At 40.2% G+C, this 15706-nt stretch overlaps 2 protein-coding genes across 2 annotated transcripts in view; one reads left to right on the forward strand and one right to left on the reverse strand.

Annotated features, from left to right (window-relative positions):
- Positions 1-15294, reverse strand: part of asb1 (ankyrin repeat and SOCS box containing 1) — a gene marked incomplete at its 5' end in the record, with an annotated part of 21476 nt that extends 6182 nt beyond the window's left edge. Inside the window, 1 exon segment of the mRNA XM_014033805.1 lies at positions 15080-15294. Within this exon segment, the coding sequence (XP_013889259.1) occupies positions 15080-15294 (215 nt within the window).
- Positions 4650-13701, forward strand: LOC106536512 (coenzyme Q-binding protein COQ10 homolog B, mitochondrial; the record flags this gene model as incomplete). Its single annotated transcript, XM_014033806.1, is given in 3 exon segments — positions 4650-4842; positions 10508-10609; positions 10804-13701. Coding segments are annotated over 3 exon segments (463 nt in total), but the record flags the coding sequence as incomplete, so codon positions are not given.
- Positions 15295-15706: the final 412 nt, after the last annotated feature.

Raw genomic sequence — 15706 nt, forward strand, 5'->3', positions numbered from 1 at the left:
GACCCCAGGTCCGAACCGGGGATCAAACCCAGGACCTTCTTGCTGTGAGGCGTCGCTGCTAACCACTGAGCCGTCGTGCCGCGACAATTTGTTCACAAATAAGTCAGCCATGACTCGTATGATGAAGATGAATGAGTTTTCGACAGAACTTAAAGATTTACTGAGGCTGTCGGTACCACACACGTCTTACATCACCAAGTGCCAAATAACCAGCAAAAGTTTAACATTAATAATTCCACACGATTCTGCCCAACCTTATGACAACATATGATAACACTGATTATCATACACAAAGATGAAAAATGTAGAAAGCTCACAGAACGACAATGTAAAAAGTGGATTTTAAACCGTCTGCAGTCAGGAGGAGCAGAATGCGGTCGGTGTCTGCAGGCAGCGATCACTACATCAGTTGCTGCTAACTTGTTTTAGAGGTTATCTTTATAATGATCATTTATTTAGTAGTGAGTATTAAGTTACTGGTAGTTTAATGTGGACCTCATCTGGACTTTAGGCTGCCCTAGTTCTGTATCGTTAGCTGCTGGATGTGTGTTGACATTAGCGCTCGCGTTAGCATGATCGTAACAAATAAAACTATATCAGAAAAAAACACTCACCCTGGAAAAAAAAAAAAAACAAACGATAATCATCGTGGAGCTGTTTGGTACCAAGTTTGTGGATCCACCCGCTGAATAAAAAGTTCGACACCTCCCGTTGTTTACGTGCTTCCATCAGCTGTTCGGTGTAGTTAGCATCCAGTTAGCGCCGCACCGTTTGCCCCGGTAGACTGGTAAACGGGACCGTAGAGTCCGCTCGGTTCTCGATGTTCTTCTCTTGCCTCTTATAATCAAAATAGTGAATCACCTACTTCCTCATCAAAGTMCTCACTCTGTCTCCGACTGTTTTTCCTCCATCTCTGCCTTTGAGCTCCTCTCTCAAACTGCGGCTCGGTCCAACTCGGTCCACCTCTGCAGCTGGACTGGAGCTCCACATTCATTGCCTTTTTTTCTTTGCATCAAAGACACTAAAATAACTTACTAAACTTCACCCTAAMTATGGAATATAGTTATACAAATATAATAAATGTAATGAATTTCGGATATCTCATTGCTGACTTCCGATCGCGCTGTCTCTCCATCGCAGCCAAACTTTATTCAACTTCAGCCTCTTTTTATTTTTATCTTCCTGTAGATTTTTTGCTGCTTGTCTAATATTTTCAGGCTTCAGTCAGAAATGAGATTGGGGGGGTTAGGTTAGTTCGGTGGGGTGGGGGTGACACCAGAGGGTGGAATGAGGAGTTTTCCCCCCATGAATCAGCCCTATTTTACATCCTCTTGCTGCAACGTGCATAAAATATGACAAACATTAATAAAAAGAGCCATAATTTTATATATAATTTAATCAGTGTAAAATTATTTACTATTAATTCAATTAGAATGAGTGGAGCACTCGTAAACTACACAAGATATGGGCATTTTTTCAGATAGCGGATCCTCCACTTTTTCACTTCCGACCTCCATCCTAACTTCGCGCTCTAGTGGCACTGCATCGTGACGTCACGTAAAACCCTCCTATTACTATGTTGCTTGTCTAGCAAATGGCTATGTACCAGTTGGGTGGAGGACAGCAAAGGTTTTTCATCCCAAACCTGGCAAGCCAACATATACAGAAGCAAGATCTTTCAGACCCATCAGCTTAACATCTTTCTTGCTGAAGGGAATGAAGAGGTTAATGGATTGACATGTAAGGAATGGTATTTTAATGCTATCACCTTTAATTCCGAAACAACATGCGTATCAGTCAGGAATTCTTGGGGACCCCTTTATGGATCCCGAGAGGCTCAGAAAACTGTGTTTCTAATCTTGTGTCCTTCATCCGAGGGACAAGAAGGTTCAAATAAAGACCAGTGTCTTTTTGGGGAGAGCAATGGGCCCACTTAGGAGGTCCCCCGTTCATATGGATTTTATTTCCATTCCTACCAACCATAAATGATATATCCAAACACAGTTACAACTGCATTTTTTTGTAGTCATGTTTAGCTTTGGGTTCTGTACCTTCCATGACTTCCCCAGTCAGTCTACCTCTGGTTGTACCATGAACGACTGTGTAACAACTCACTACACTGTTTACGAAGGGAGGGGGGAAAAGTTACAGATGGTCTGACACTGGAGACTGTGAAGAAAACACAACAGCTACTAAAGCTGTAATTTCCCTACCCACCTCCCTCTGGCCTCATAAAATAATTGCGGTCACACCTCTGCTGCTTACGTGGTTTGTGGAAGTTTACAAAATTCATATAGTGGAACAAAAAAACTCGGCGGACCAAAGATTGTCAGATTTTCCTCTGGCGTCACCAGCTGAAAGAGGGCATCGCAAAACAGAACAGGGTGTCATTAAGACACCACAATGCCCCTCTAGCTAAATGCCTGTTTTAAGTGCTTCTGGTCAACTCAGACTACGTTCACACTGCAGGCAAATCCGAGCCAAGTCCCATTTTTTTTGCCCCATCTGACCCATATCTGATTTTTTTATGACAGTCTGAACACGACAAATCCGATTTTTTTTTCAAATCCGACCCAGGCTGTTTTAGTATATGGTTTTAATTTGGATACATATCTGGGGTCTCATTTATAAAGGATTGCATGGAAACCATACTAAAAGTGAGCGTACGGCCAAAAGGCGGAAATGGCGTATGCCAAAAAAAATCAGATTTATATAAAACCGTACATACGCACGTTTCTGCGCATCTTTCCTTTATAAATCACAGCCGCACGTCAGAGTTTGCGCACGAGGTCCCGCCTCAGGTTCTACCCTCTACACGCCCACACAACCATAAACAGTCAATGCAAAGTACCTCATGAATGTTAAGATGTATTTAAATCAGTCAGCTGATCAATGCCAACAAAAGTGATTGGTTCAGACACGCTCTGTCGTGTGTCTGGAGGATGACAGGTGCTGACAGCTGCTCACGTGAACAGATTGTCTGTAATTGACACAGATTTTCCCTCATTTTGCTTTAGAGTAATCTAACAATTTTTATATAAAAAACTCAGCTTCAAATTAATTTTCCATCAGTGCCTGCAGGACAATAAAAACAATAAAAATAAAAGTGAATAAGTCAGATAAAATTAGAAATAAGTCCACCGCTCTTCTCCTCGTCTTCTCCCCCTCCTGCCTGCTCTGTTATCCGCGACAGATACCCCCACCCCGTGCACACACACACACACACACACGCACACATCCCCGCGCTTGCGCGTGACAAAAACGGACTTTAAACGTGAAGTTTTATAACATCCACACTGGCGAGGTGGATGCGCCCTGCGTGTGTATCCAAAGCGAGACTTTTGCTGTCCTGCTGTTCTTGTCAGGGAGGGGTCTGTGGGTCAGGGAGAGGTCTGTGGGTCAGGGAGAGGTCTGTGGGTCAGGGAGGGGTCTGTGGGTCAGGGAGAGGTCTGTGGGTCAGGGAGAGGTCTGTGGGTCAGGGAGGGGTGTGTGGGTCAGGGAGAGGTCTGTGGGTCAGGGAGAGGTCTGTGGGTCAGGGAGGGGTCTGTGGGTCAAGGAGGGGTCTGTGGGTCAGGGTCGTCTGAGGAGGAAGCAGATGAAGGGAGCTGCGCACGGGAACTTTTTATTTAAGATTTAAGTTTCTTTTTATTTCAAAGGTCCTCATGGCTCAGCAGCAGAAGCATAAAGATTACTGTTAAGAAAGCTGATGATAAAGTTGAATAAAAATCTAAGTCTGATTCTGAAGGTAAATTAAATATCTGACAGTGATCATGAAGCAGTGTGGCTCTAATTCTTCACTTCACCATCTGTCGCAGTTTCACGTCTCTAAAATGAGCATACGCATGGGTCAGAGCTGGCGTGAGGCACCGCACATTTTCACGTCAAGTTTGGATTTTATAAATCACAACCTTGGCGTGAAAAAGTGGCGTACTCAAGTTTCTGGGCTCATATCGTGCATACGCCAGTTTTATAAATCTGACCCCAGATGTTTTCAAAGTGACTGCAGTGTGAACGCTCATGTCACATTCCATCCGAYGTTTTCATCAGGAGGAGGGGGTGAAGGATCGATTTTGCTCCTATTAACTGTTTTTCTGAAAAGTTAAGCTCTTTTTTTCTTCTTTCAGCTTTTCAAATTGAACTCTAACACTTGCTATGAAATATTTTCAGCTKAATTTTTCAGCAAGAAGCATGAATTCACACTAGCATTTTCACAGGAAATGCAATTTGTCCAGTTGAACTTTGCTGTCTGGCAGAAACAGAAATGTAAATATGATACAACATTCAGGGTCAGAATGGTTTCTCCTTTCAGTCATCAGTCTGTCCACGTGTATGAGTGAGTTACTGAATGTCCTCCTGTGTACCGTAGGGAGGTCATGATCACTAAATCTGCAGCTATAAATAGACACAAGAGGTGGCAGCTATTTTCTCTCAGCTGGAGATGAACACGGTTTTCAGCTGACCCTCATTCAGAACATCCTGCCACGTATTTGTATACCTATTGCCCTTTGATCATTTTGTGTCCTTGATCTTCTCGGACGTCATTCAGATTTTTCTGAGTCACGAGCCCTGTGCTGTGTCCTTAATGTTTATCGTTGTGTCATGTGTCTCCCGGTCACTGACCTTCACTACCGCCTCCTCCTGTTCTGCAGGTATTCCATGCAGGAGATCTATGACGTAGTAGCTGGTGTGGAAGACTACCGTCACTTTGTTCCCTGGTGCAAAAAGTCTGACTTGGTGTTCAAACGTTCTGGTTTCTGTAAGGCCAAACTGACTGTGGGCTTTCCCCCTGTGGTGGAGAACTACACATCCCTCATCACAACAGTACGACCTCACCTGGTCAAGGTAACAAATTACTTCCAACTCATTGAGATATTCTTAGGTTCTTTTCTGAGATCATGTAGTGTTCAAATGGGCATCTCTTAGTATGAATTTATCCAGGACTACTTGTGACAAATTAAGAGCCAGGTGGATATGAGACAGTGGCATTAGGTTCAATGCTACTAAATTTAATTAGTAATTGTAGAACTTCGCCCATTTTTTTTACAAATACAATTTTTTAAAGAGTTGAACCTATGCCAGATATACAACCTCAATTTCAGAAAAGTTGATGTGTAAAATGTAAATTAAAAACAAAATSCAATGATTTTCAGATCTCATTAACCCATATGTTTTTTTTCACAATGGCAGATAGGAAACATCAGAAAAAGTAATTTGAACATTTTTGGGGAAATAAACTAAATGGTATTTGGAATTCGTTGGCAGCAACACATCTAAAAATATTCCAGGTCCATGTTTCCCTCYGTGAAGCATCCCCTCTTCTTCTAACAGTCTGTAAACATCTAGTAACTGAGGAGACAAGCTGCTGGAGGTCTTGGAGAGGAATGTTGTCCCATTCATATCAAATATAGGATTCTAGTTCATCATCTGTTGGGTTTTCTTTCTGAAGTTTTTTATTTTATGATGCATCAGGTGTTTTCAGGTTCTTCATTGAGGAACATAAACTTGTTGCATTACTTTCAGATGCAGTTTTTCCTCACACTGGTGAACCTCTGCCCATCTTTACATATAAGACAAAAATCCTCTCCAAGGCCCTGTTTACACCTGAACAATATCTGGAAACATTGGCTTTGGCATTGGTTTTTCCGGTTTTGGTTGTGGAAAAGTTCGTTGTAGTTGCTGTTGTTTTCATGCCGGCTGGCACTGGGAATTTTKTATTTCATAATCAGACTTGAGCATGAAAACAGTTGCATCTAAAATGGTGACTACTTGAATGTTTGTTTGGAGTGGACCGAGGAGAAGGTTGGGTTGCTCCTACAAGTTGAAAATGGTGATCAKCACAAACAGCACTCTATCTGCCATCATTATTGTTCATCTGCTCACACAGAAAAACTACTGAGGTGCATAAAGCAGTTTTACACCAGTGCCAGGCATTTCTAAAAGACCCCCACTCTAAGACATGGATTCAGAAAGCTTTGGTGTCTGATAAAACGAATGCTGTTGTTGTGTACACATGAACGTCTAAAATGCAACAGACATGCTATGGTTTGAAAAAGCAATCATGCTGTGCAGACAGGGCCTAGTCAAGCTCTTCATACACAGTCCTCTTATTAACCTGTTGCCAATTAACCTCATTAGTTGGAAAATCTTCTTGCAGTTCTTTTTTGTACTACTCACTTTTACAGCCTTTGTTGAAGCTGTCCAAACAATTTTTTTAGATGATTTGCTGTCATTAAATTCAATCAATCAATCAATCAATAAACTTTATTTCCATAGCACATTTTAAAAAAACCACAGGGGTAACCAAAGTGCTATTAGTGTTGTATAAAGTACCACAAAGTGATACTTGAGTAAAAGTACTAGTATCTTACCAAAAAATTACTTTAGTAAAAGTTAGTCTTCTTTAGGAATATTACTTGAGTAAAAGTCTTAAAGTATCAGATATTTTTTATACTTAAGTATTAAAAGTAAAAGTATTGATTTAAAATGAGCAGTTAGATTATCCGTTATGACATTTATTAGGAGGTGACCTCCTCAAAAGCTGCAGAAATGACTATATCATATTAAAATAATTAATTTATGTTAAATTCAGGATGCTCTAGTCCAGCTGTTTCAGTTTATATACATATATCAAGGGTGACCAAACCTTTTCCCCAAAATGAAAATCCATCTGAGGGCTGCGGCCAAATGCAATAATATAATTATTATTTTTAATATTAAAATACAAATACTTCTTAAGTACAGTCCTTTTATTTTAATGATTATGTCCTGCTGGAGTGAGACATGATTTGTTTGTGAACAAACGAATACAATATCAGAATTTTATATATTTATACTTCTCATTCAACCACAATTAAATTCACTCTATGTAGGAGGCACAGTTTATATGGATAGTATTTATTTTTTACAATAAAAAGCTGGAATGAAAACAAGCAAAAATGAAATAAAAGTAACAACTTTCTAGCAGAGTTCTGCACAAGACGGGCAAGTGAGGTCTGACTAATGCCTACATACAGTGAATTACAGCAGTCAAGATTAACTGTGGTAAAGTCATGGATTAATTTCTCCATGTCAGATATTATTGGCTTCACCTTTGCTGTTTGGCGAAGTTGATAAATACTTTTCTACACAACACTGCCGATGTGTTTCTCAAATTTAAAATCCGATTCAAACTGCACCCCCAAATTAGTGACACAGTCCCTGCGATAGAAAGAAAGTTAAGAGAAAACCCTGCTTTAATGTCATTAARGCAGTGTGTGAGTTGGACTGTGTTGTTTTGTGCCAAGGGAAAATAGATCTGACAATCATCAGCATAAGAGTGAAATGACATAAAAACAGAGCCGAGGTGGAGCAGGTAAAGGATAAATAAGAGGGCTGAGGATTGACCTCTGGGGCACCCCATATGGAAGCAGAGCAGTGGAAAACATAAAGTTGTCAGTTTTTTTACACAAGTTTTGTTTTCCGTGACATCCCAACAATTTTTTAGAACTCTGTTTTATATCAGAGGATGACAGCTTGATTTTAACTGCAGTATTTTTTGCAAATAAATATTACTGACTTTGATGCCAGTTAAAGATTTGTCAGAACTAGTTTCTGTCAGAAAGTCTGCCACAGTGAAATGGTAAACAAAAGACTTGCTGGAGACGGAGTGAGGAGCTTCATTATCATTTAAAAATGAAGCCCATTTTCCAACTGGCTCAACAAAAAGACTGAGTCACAAATGTTTGCGCAACACAGAAAGAGGGGGGAAAAAGGCACTGCAAATGAAACAACAAGGTTCTGATTTGTCATCATGAATCAGCAAGAACCATATAGCCCAAACTGCCTGTGTGACAATCAAGGTTATAATAGTTTTGGATTTTTCATTATAGTTTAGTTTTATTTAGTGCTAGGCGGTATACCGTTTTGTACCGAAAATCGTTTTTTATTTTTGTTATGACTTTTCTGAATACCGGTATAGCCTGAACAYGTGCAGAACCTTTAGTCGCGGCTGCCAGGGAACTGTTTCCCTGGGGACACATTTCGTTACAGCACAGCTAAGTGCATTAGCATGCTAACATTATTGTTGGAACAACTGGCGGCGGGTGGTGTGTTTCAGCCGCTTATATGGTCTGACCTAAAAAAACATCCCATTTTCACCATCGCTGAATGTAGTAAACAACTCTTCAGTGACGTGCACAGTTAGATTTAACACGTTACTTTATAATGGAGACGTTATTGCATGGAGACTCTAGCGTGCTTCTATTGTGAAAAGCCAGGGGGGAAGTAGTTTTGTAGTGTAGCAGAGTTGACTGGTGTGCAAGGTGAGTCGTCCTTTTAAGTTTTATTAACACCTAACGATAGACCAGATGATTTTTTTCTCAACCCTTCACGATCGGACCTAAATGCATGATTACTGTCTGCAACCAGTCAAAGATGAAAAGACACACAAGAGGAGGGAAACAGTGATACAGAGGAACAGTAAAAGAAAAAAGTCAATAAGCAAAGTTTGTACATTTTATTATCAGCTGAGCTGTGAGGAAAAAAAATAGAGTGAAACTGGTGTAATTGTTGAAAATACCGTGATATAAAATTTGGGTCATATCGCCCAGCTCTAGTTTTATTTCGTTTTGACTTTTTTTCTTTTATTTCAGTTAGTTTTAATTAGTTTTTACAGTGGATTTGTTAGTTTTTATTAGTTATTATTGCTTTTTTAATTCTTAGTTTTAGTTTAGTTTAGTTTTTATTAGTTCTAGTANTGCATCAAGTTTGTGATGTTCCTGTGAGTTAACTAACCAACAAATATTTGGTCGCTAGTTAAAGCAGTTCATTTTAGCAACACCTTCCTAAAATATTTGTTAGTTTTTATTAGTTATTATTGCTTTTTTAATTCTTAGTTTTAGTTTAGTTTAGTTTTTATTAGTTCTAGTATTAGTTTTTTTTAATAGATTGAATAAACATATTTGTCAATGCATCAAGTTTGTGATGTTCCTGTGAGTTAACTAACCAACAAATATTTGGTCGCTAGTTAAAGCAGTTCATTTTAGCAACACCTTCCTAAAATAATTGCGTAACTCAATTTTGCCAACTAAGGACTTAGGATATTATTTTAGGACGATGATAATAATCGTTTCCAGCCTGGTGCTACCTGTTGCTTGTTTTTTTCACAGGACCTACTGAGAGAAGCTAGCGTGTCAAGATAGTCATAGTTAGCATCTTGTGTAAGCTTGATTCATGCAGTTTTTTCCTTGAAACTTTCCACCTGTTTTATCACCTGTTTCCACTACAAGACACTTCTATTTTTCTCGCAGTCATTTTCAAAGAAAACCCAAAGTAGACGTTGCCGTTTTCTCCCAACTTTTGTTGTCGTCATTTGGCAGATGATGCTGAGGAGCAGACTGTAAACAAGTGTTGTTACAGACCATAAGGTGCTGTAAGCTGCCCACAGCTAATGTGAAACTATTCAATAAAAAATAAATAAATAAATTGACAAATACTAAAACTAAGGATATCTATCTATAATTTGAGTTAGTTTTAGTTAGTTTTGTAAAAAGATTAAACAGTTTTAGTTAGTTATCATTTTTTTCAATTTATTTTTCATTATTTAGTTAGTTTTAGTTAACTATAATAACCCTGGTAGAGATGGGAAATCGTCCCTATTTTCAGATCATAAGATCATGGTCACTGGCTATCGCAGATAGACGATCCAGTCGGCTGMTAAGGCATGCGTATTTACGTTGTTAAAAAAAAAAAAGCAAGCAGCCAGGTCCGCTTATTACTGAAGCGACTTTGGGCTTCTTTTTTTCTAAAGTTGCTTGTAAATTCCATGAGTCGCAGTTGAAGCAGAACACAAGGAGTAGTGGTTTTGTCCCTCCCAGTCCCTCGTTTCCTGGTTGTCGCTCCCGCCCGGCACRCTTCAAACACCCACAGCCCAGAGTGAYGGGGWAATAAGCARGGGTGAGGGAGTGCGGTCCGGTCCAGTTCAGAACTAGTTAAAGTTATTTGTTCAAATGTATGATTGTCATGGATTATTCGTTTTSTAACTAAACGTAATAATATAACAGTATTTGGGTCAGTTGTGGCGCACCAAAGCAAGAAGATGACAAGAAGAGGAGCTGCGCATGTTGACGCTGACTCCGAGAAAAAAAAATGGAGACGCAGCACTGTATATTAATTATTTTATTCCCTCATTTGCACAGATCGTAATGATGATGATTAAAACATTTTAATTTACAGAGAAGGGCACATATAAAATTTATTTTACATCCCTGGCACGGCATTTAATTAATTAATAAAAATCGCCCATTAAAAAAACTCACATTCCCACCACCATCCCTAAACCCTGGTGGCAATAAGATGTACAGAAGGTTACAGAACTACAAGCAGTACAAAGTAGTAGTCTGTTTTATTCTTGCAAAGTGTAGTTTATCTTTTATTTCTCTTTAGTTTGTCAAAGCATAGTTGAAGAGAGCAGCAGGAGGAGAACTTGATGAATGAACTGTGACCTTGCCGTGTATCTGCTGCTTGTCAGGCGTCCTGTTCCGATGGGAAGCTCTTCAACCACTTGGAGACGGTTTGGCGTTTCAGCCCGGGCCTCCCTGGCTACCCTCGAACCTGCACTGTGGACTTTGCTGTGAGTACAAGCAGTTTGCTGTGCTGACAGCAGCATGACAGTGCAGTGTGTGTCCTCGCCTGAGACCACGTGTTGGTCCTGGACGTGTCTCGGCTTGGCCTCCCTGCGGTGTTGTGTTAGCTGTCACACATAAATCACTCTACCTGCGCAGTCTGAAGCTCAGCTGCTAATGTTGACCTTGTTCCCGTCCTCAGATCTCCTTCGAGTTTCGCTCTCTTATTCACTCTCAACTTGCTCACATCTTCTTTGACGAGGTGGTGAAGCAGATGGTTTCTGCGTTTGAACGCCGCGCCTCCAAGGTCCACGGAGCAGAGACGCCCATCCCCCGCGAGCTCATGTTCCACGAGGTCCACCACACGTAGCAGCAGCCGGCCCGGCACCACAAACAAGTAAACACAACACCAAAGAGACAGAGCACCCTACCTGTGCTCCAGGTGAAAACTGCAGTGCCTTCCCTACAACAATGAAAGTTTTTCCAGCTGATCCGGCAGCTGATTGTCACTTTGGTGCTGAACACCCCAGGGTCAGACCCTCCATCTGCACCTGGTTTTGAACTCACATCTGTAAAAAGCAGCTGCTGTGACGTCCCCACGCCACGTCGGCCCGTTACTCTCCTGAACACCAAGACAAAGCAGACCATCAACGTGCAGAGTAGATCGTTACATTATTTGCACAAAAGTTCAGACATTTAACGTCGACGATTCCAAACATGCTGTCACACAAAGGGCATCGAAAAATCCAGCTGAAACCAGAAAATGTAGAGCAGTTACTCATTTACTTATTCTTTCCTTGCTAAATAATTATCTACATTTATTAATACAATTTTAAGGGTTTAAACAAACAGGGAAACATTTTCTGATTTCAGCTTTGAAATAAAAGGATTTGATGCTTGTTGAATCTTGATTATGTTGCCCAATTTGTTAAAAGAAGCTGAGGGAAATTTTATTGGGCATTTGTGTTTATTTTAAGAAAGAAGGAGCTGGTTTTATTTTGTTCACTAAAAACATGTCCTAATCTCTGGCTCAATTTATATGTGAAGCATATGAGTTTAGAAATTTGTTTTGTTAAAGTTCAAATACAGAAAGTGGAAATAAATGGTAAAAATGACACCCATTATGATAAGTTAACATAATTAGCATGGAGCCCTATGATATGACTAATATAATCTTAGGAGGTAAGATGGTTTTTACAATAGCTGATACTGCTAATAATGAATGATTATTAACATTCAAATCAATCCAAATGAAACTATCAAAACAAACTGGTCCATAACAGCACATAATCAGTCCTAGAGTCCAGGTCCTGCTCAGGGCCAGCTGAAACCTGCATTTTTGGCGCAAAAACAAACTTTAAAGTCATTGTCCCACTCTGAGCTCTCATCGGGCTTTGTCAAGTTATTGACCCTTTGCACCCACGTGACAAAGTCACATGACACCGGCATGTTGGACGGCAGAAGGCACAGAGCGGTGTATTGAATTGAATGGCAGTGATTATTTTTTGAAGTTTTTTTTGTTTTGTTTTTGTTTTTGCCATGGTTTCTACTTGTTCCAAGTTTAGATCATTTATCCATGGAAGTCGCACACCTAGTTGGGGCTCACAGACAGCGTTATTTACAGAAGTTGGACATAGCTAGCTTAGAAATCGACCCATTTCTTCTCCCTCCGGATGTGTTTGTTAGGTTCTCATAATGGCCAAGGTAAGACTTGCTTGTTAATGCTAATRTATTTTAATTTGCCGATTCCATACGTGATTCTACATGTTTTTCAAAGCGACCTCTGTCTGACGCTCGTGTTACATTAGCGTCTGCTTCCTGAGATCCCACTTAGCAGATATACTAACGTTAGTGTGAGATCTTATGAATCCAGTCAGAGATGCTTTCTTACTAATTTTCTTCATCAGATCTTCTTTCTGAGCAGTGCTTTCTCCACTGTGTGACTGGTTCATCGCCGTACGGCTGGATGGCTTTAGAGCCGACGACAGCTAGCAGGCTAGCAAGCTAGTAGCTTCTCTTCATGTTAAACAGCTCCGGGTTACAACAGCGCTCTGAGCTGCGCTTCTTTCTGTTCGATATTTAGCTGAAATGATCCATTCCCAGTTAAATTAAAAAGGTGAACAGTGATGATCAGCTGGTCTGATTTTATGACCTGAATACTCAACTTGTGTTTACTCCTTCAACGTGGGGAAAAAAAATGATAAAAGTTTCTCCGACGACCTTTCACTACTACACTGATTCAACATTGAGTAAAAACAACTGTTTTTCCAGCTATCACTGTTGTTTATATCTTCATTATGACCCGGAGTGCTGCGGGTGGGCAGACGGAGAGATTTTAATATTTTAGAACCCGCAGTGCAGCAGTCCGAAACCAGAGAGACACTCCGGTCCACCGGCGGACTGCGCAGCATCTTAAGGCTACGATAAAAGGACAAGTTTGACTTGTTTACTTGTCTGTTTGTGCAGCCGACTGCGCAGCAGCTGAAGACCATTTTTACAGCTAAATCAACAGGGGGGAAAGAACGATATTAGGCTACCAACTGCCTGATTCTCCTCTAGCTCAATAGTAGCTTATGGACGCGTGATTGCTTCTGCCATCCAACATGGAAAAAAGGAGCGGTCTTCTGAGGCGCGTGACGTCACGTGCAAAGGGTCAATATGAAGAGAAAGTGGAGCACACAGAGCCCCCTGGGGCTCACAGAGAAAATCAAATTTCAGGTCATAAGAATTCAGTTTATTAAACTGAGCACCGATTCAAAGTGAGTTTCCTGAGTTGTTATTCTGGACACAGTTTTAATAACAAACTTTATTTTCTCTTACAGCATTAGATCAATGTTTGGATTAATTAACATTTAAATGTTGGACAAATCCTTATTTCCAGGTTCACTAACTTGTAAACAAGCCATCAATCCTTCAAACAAGCAGACAGGGCTGTACRGTCCAGTTTGAATCAAAACAAGACAAACTCTGAACTGAACATGTTTTAAGGGCAATCAAGACAATAATGTGTGTATAATTTAAAATATATATATAAATGTGCATTTCTAGTTTAACTGTTGGCTTGACATTAAAACGAGATAAAAATGTCGATTTATTCATTCATTCATATGACATCACATTTTATTTTGGGGTGGTCTGTAAACATGACAGCAGACTGTACTGTCAGAAACACACCATGTAAGCGGTGCTGAACAGTTCATTTACTTCATGTCTCTGGATTAAGTCCACTTCTTCTCCTGATTCTCTTTTGTATTGAGGAGAACTTGGATCATGTGACATGGGGTGTTTTTTTGTTTGTTTGTTTGTTTGTTTTAAATATCAGTATGTAAAAATGGAGCAAGGCCAGCAGGTTAACTCCCCCACCCCTCCACTGCCCACACCATGTGCTGATGTCAGGGTCCAAACTGGCTGCTGGTGGGACTCTAAGGGTCCATGTTTATCAAACTTCCAAGTATTAACCTTTAAATAGAAAACAGTACTATTTGTGCTGCATCACTTCTGGTGGATTTGAAACTAATTTAGTCACAAAGGGTCACGACAAACATGTCGAGGGTTCATACTTATCTAGAACCTGCTGCTCCGGTCAAACTGGACAGAACCTGATTCTGGACTATTTCCTGCAAATAGTTTGACTGCAAGCTCGTGATATTTTTGTTGGTGTATTTGAGTTAATCCATACCTCAACAGCACACAGAGCTTAGCCTCAGGACTGCAGTGATGTCATGGTGTTGTGTAGCTGGTGGAAATGAATTGTTCTGTAACAGTGATTGTTGTCATGTGTCTAGTCTGAATGTTCCCAGGAATACAGAAGGCCTKTTGTGGAGGTTGACTGAGTGATAGCTGAGATCAAGGTTTTAAAGCTTAACTCTAAATAAATCTGCAGTTGTTCCATCATTACAGCCCTTAGCAAAAAGTAGTATATGCAAGTATCCTGTAAGTATACTAATTTTAAACAATTAGTAAATAAGAGTATACTTACAGTTTACTTGAATAGAATAGAATAGAATAGAATAGAATAGAATAGAATAGAATAGTCTNAACCACTGGGCTAAATGATAGTGCAGTTACTCATAACTAAAGCCACATAATTATGGGATATTATCTCTTTTTTTTTTTCGAGTGCCATAAATGGACTTCCGTAAAATCTGGACTTCTACAAGAATAATAAACACCCATAATACTATTTATAACATAAATTATTGAATAAATGTGTTACACTAGACTGTGGCAGGTGAGCCTACCTGCTTTTGAAAGTAGCCTACATCATTTTATATTTTAGCTAAATTCTGGGAGGAAAATAAAAAGAATTGGACTGGTTGTTCCCATTTTAGAAAAAAATAAAAATAAACATATTTTCCAAACAGGCCGCAGCTGATGAATCACATCAGTGACGTGTTCTGACATCGTTTGGGAGATTGTTACGACACTCCCAGGTCTTCGGTGGGTCCATGAAACCCGGACGGTTCCGCTGGGTTTACCTGCGTTGGTGGCACCGGGCAGATGGGACACCGTGATGAGCGGGAGGAAGATGATGTTGCTGGGCGGCTCGTCCACATCTGCGTCCGGACCGTCCGCCATGATGGTCCCCAAGAATCTCCCACACCAGTCTGCTCTGTGAGCCCAACGAACCAGAGGAGGCCCGAACCGGATCAGAGGTGCAGCACGTAAACAAACGTGGCTGTTGTTGATGTTGTTCAGGACGCTGCGCTACTTCCGGGCTGAGGTCAGCTGACATTTAAAGGGCCAGCGTCTATTTTTATTTTTAAAAACAGAAAACMCTTTTTTAATTAAACTAGCTGACAGAAGGTAGTGTCATTACAGGTGCATGCTCAAAGTCGGTATTTTGTGATGCATTGTGGTCTAGATAGGGTTTTGTCTACTTCCGGTTTGTTAAAATACATTTAATAGACGTAAGAACAAATGATTACAGGGGGTGTCCAATCCTGGAGGGTCCCTATGATTACCCTTAGCAAAAAGTAGTATATGCAAGTATCCTGTAAGTATACTAATTTTAAACAATTAATAAATAAGAGTATACTTCCAGTTTACTTTAATAGAATAGAATAGAATAGAATAGAATAGAATAGAATAGAATAGAATAGAAT

The sequence above is a fragment of the Austrofundulus limnaeus genome, unplaced genomic scaffold, assembly GCF_001266775.1.
Source record: "Austrofundulus limnaeus strain Quisiro unplaced genomic scaffold, Austrofundulus_limnaeus-1.0 Scaffold1853, whole genome shotgun sequence".
NCBI classification, from domain to species: Eukaryota; Metazoa; Chordata; class Actinopteri; order Cyprinodontiformes; family Rivulidae; genus Austrofundulus; species Austrofundulus limnaeus.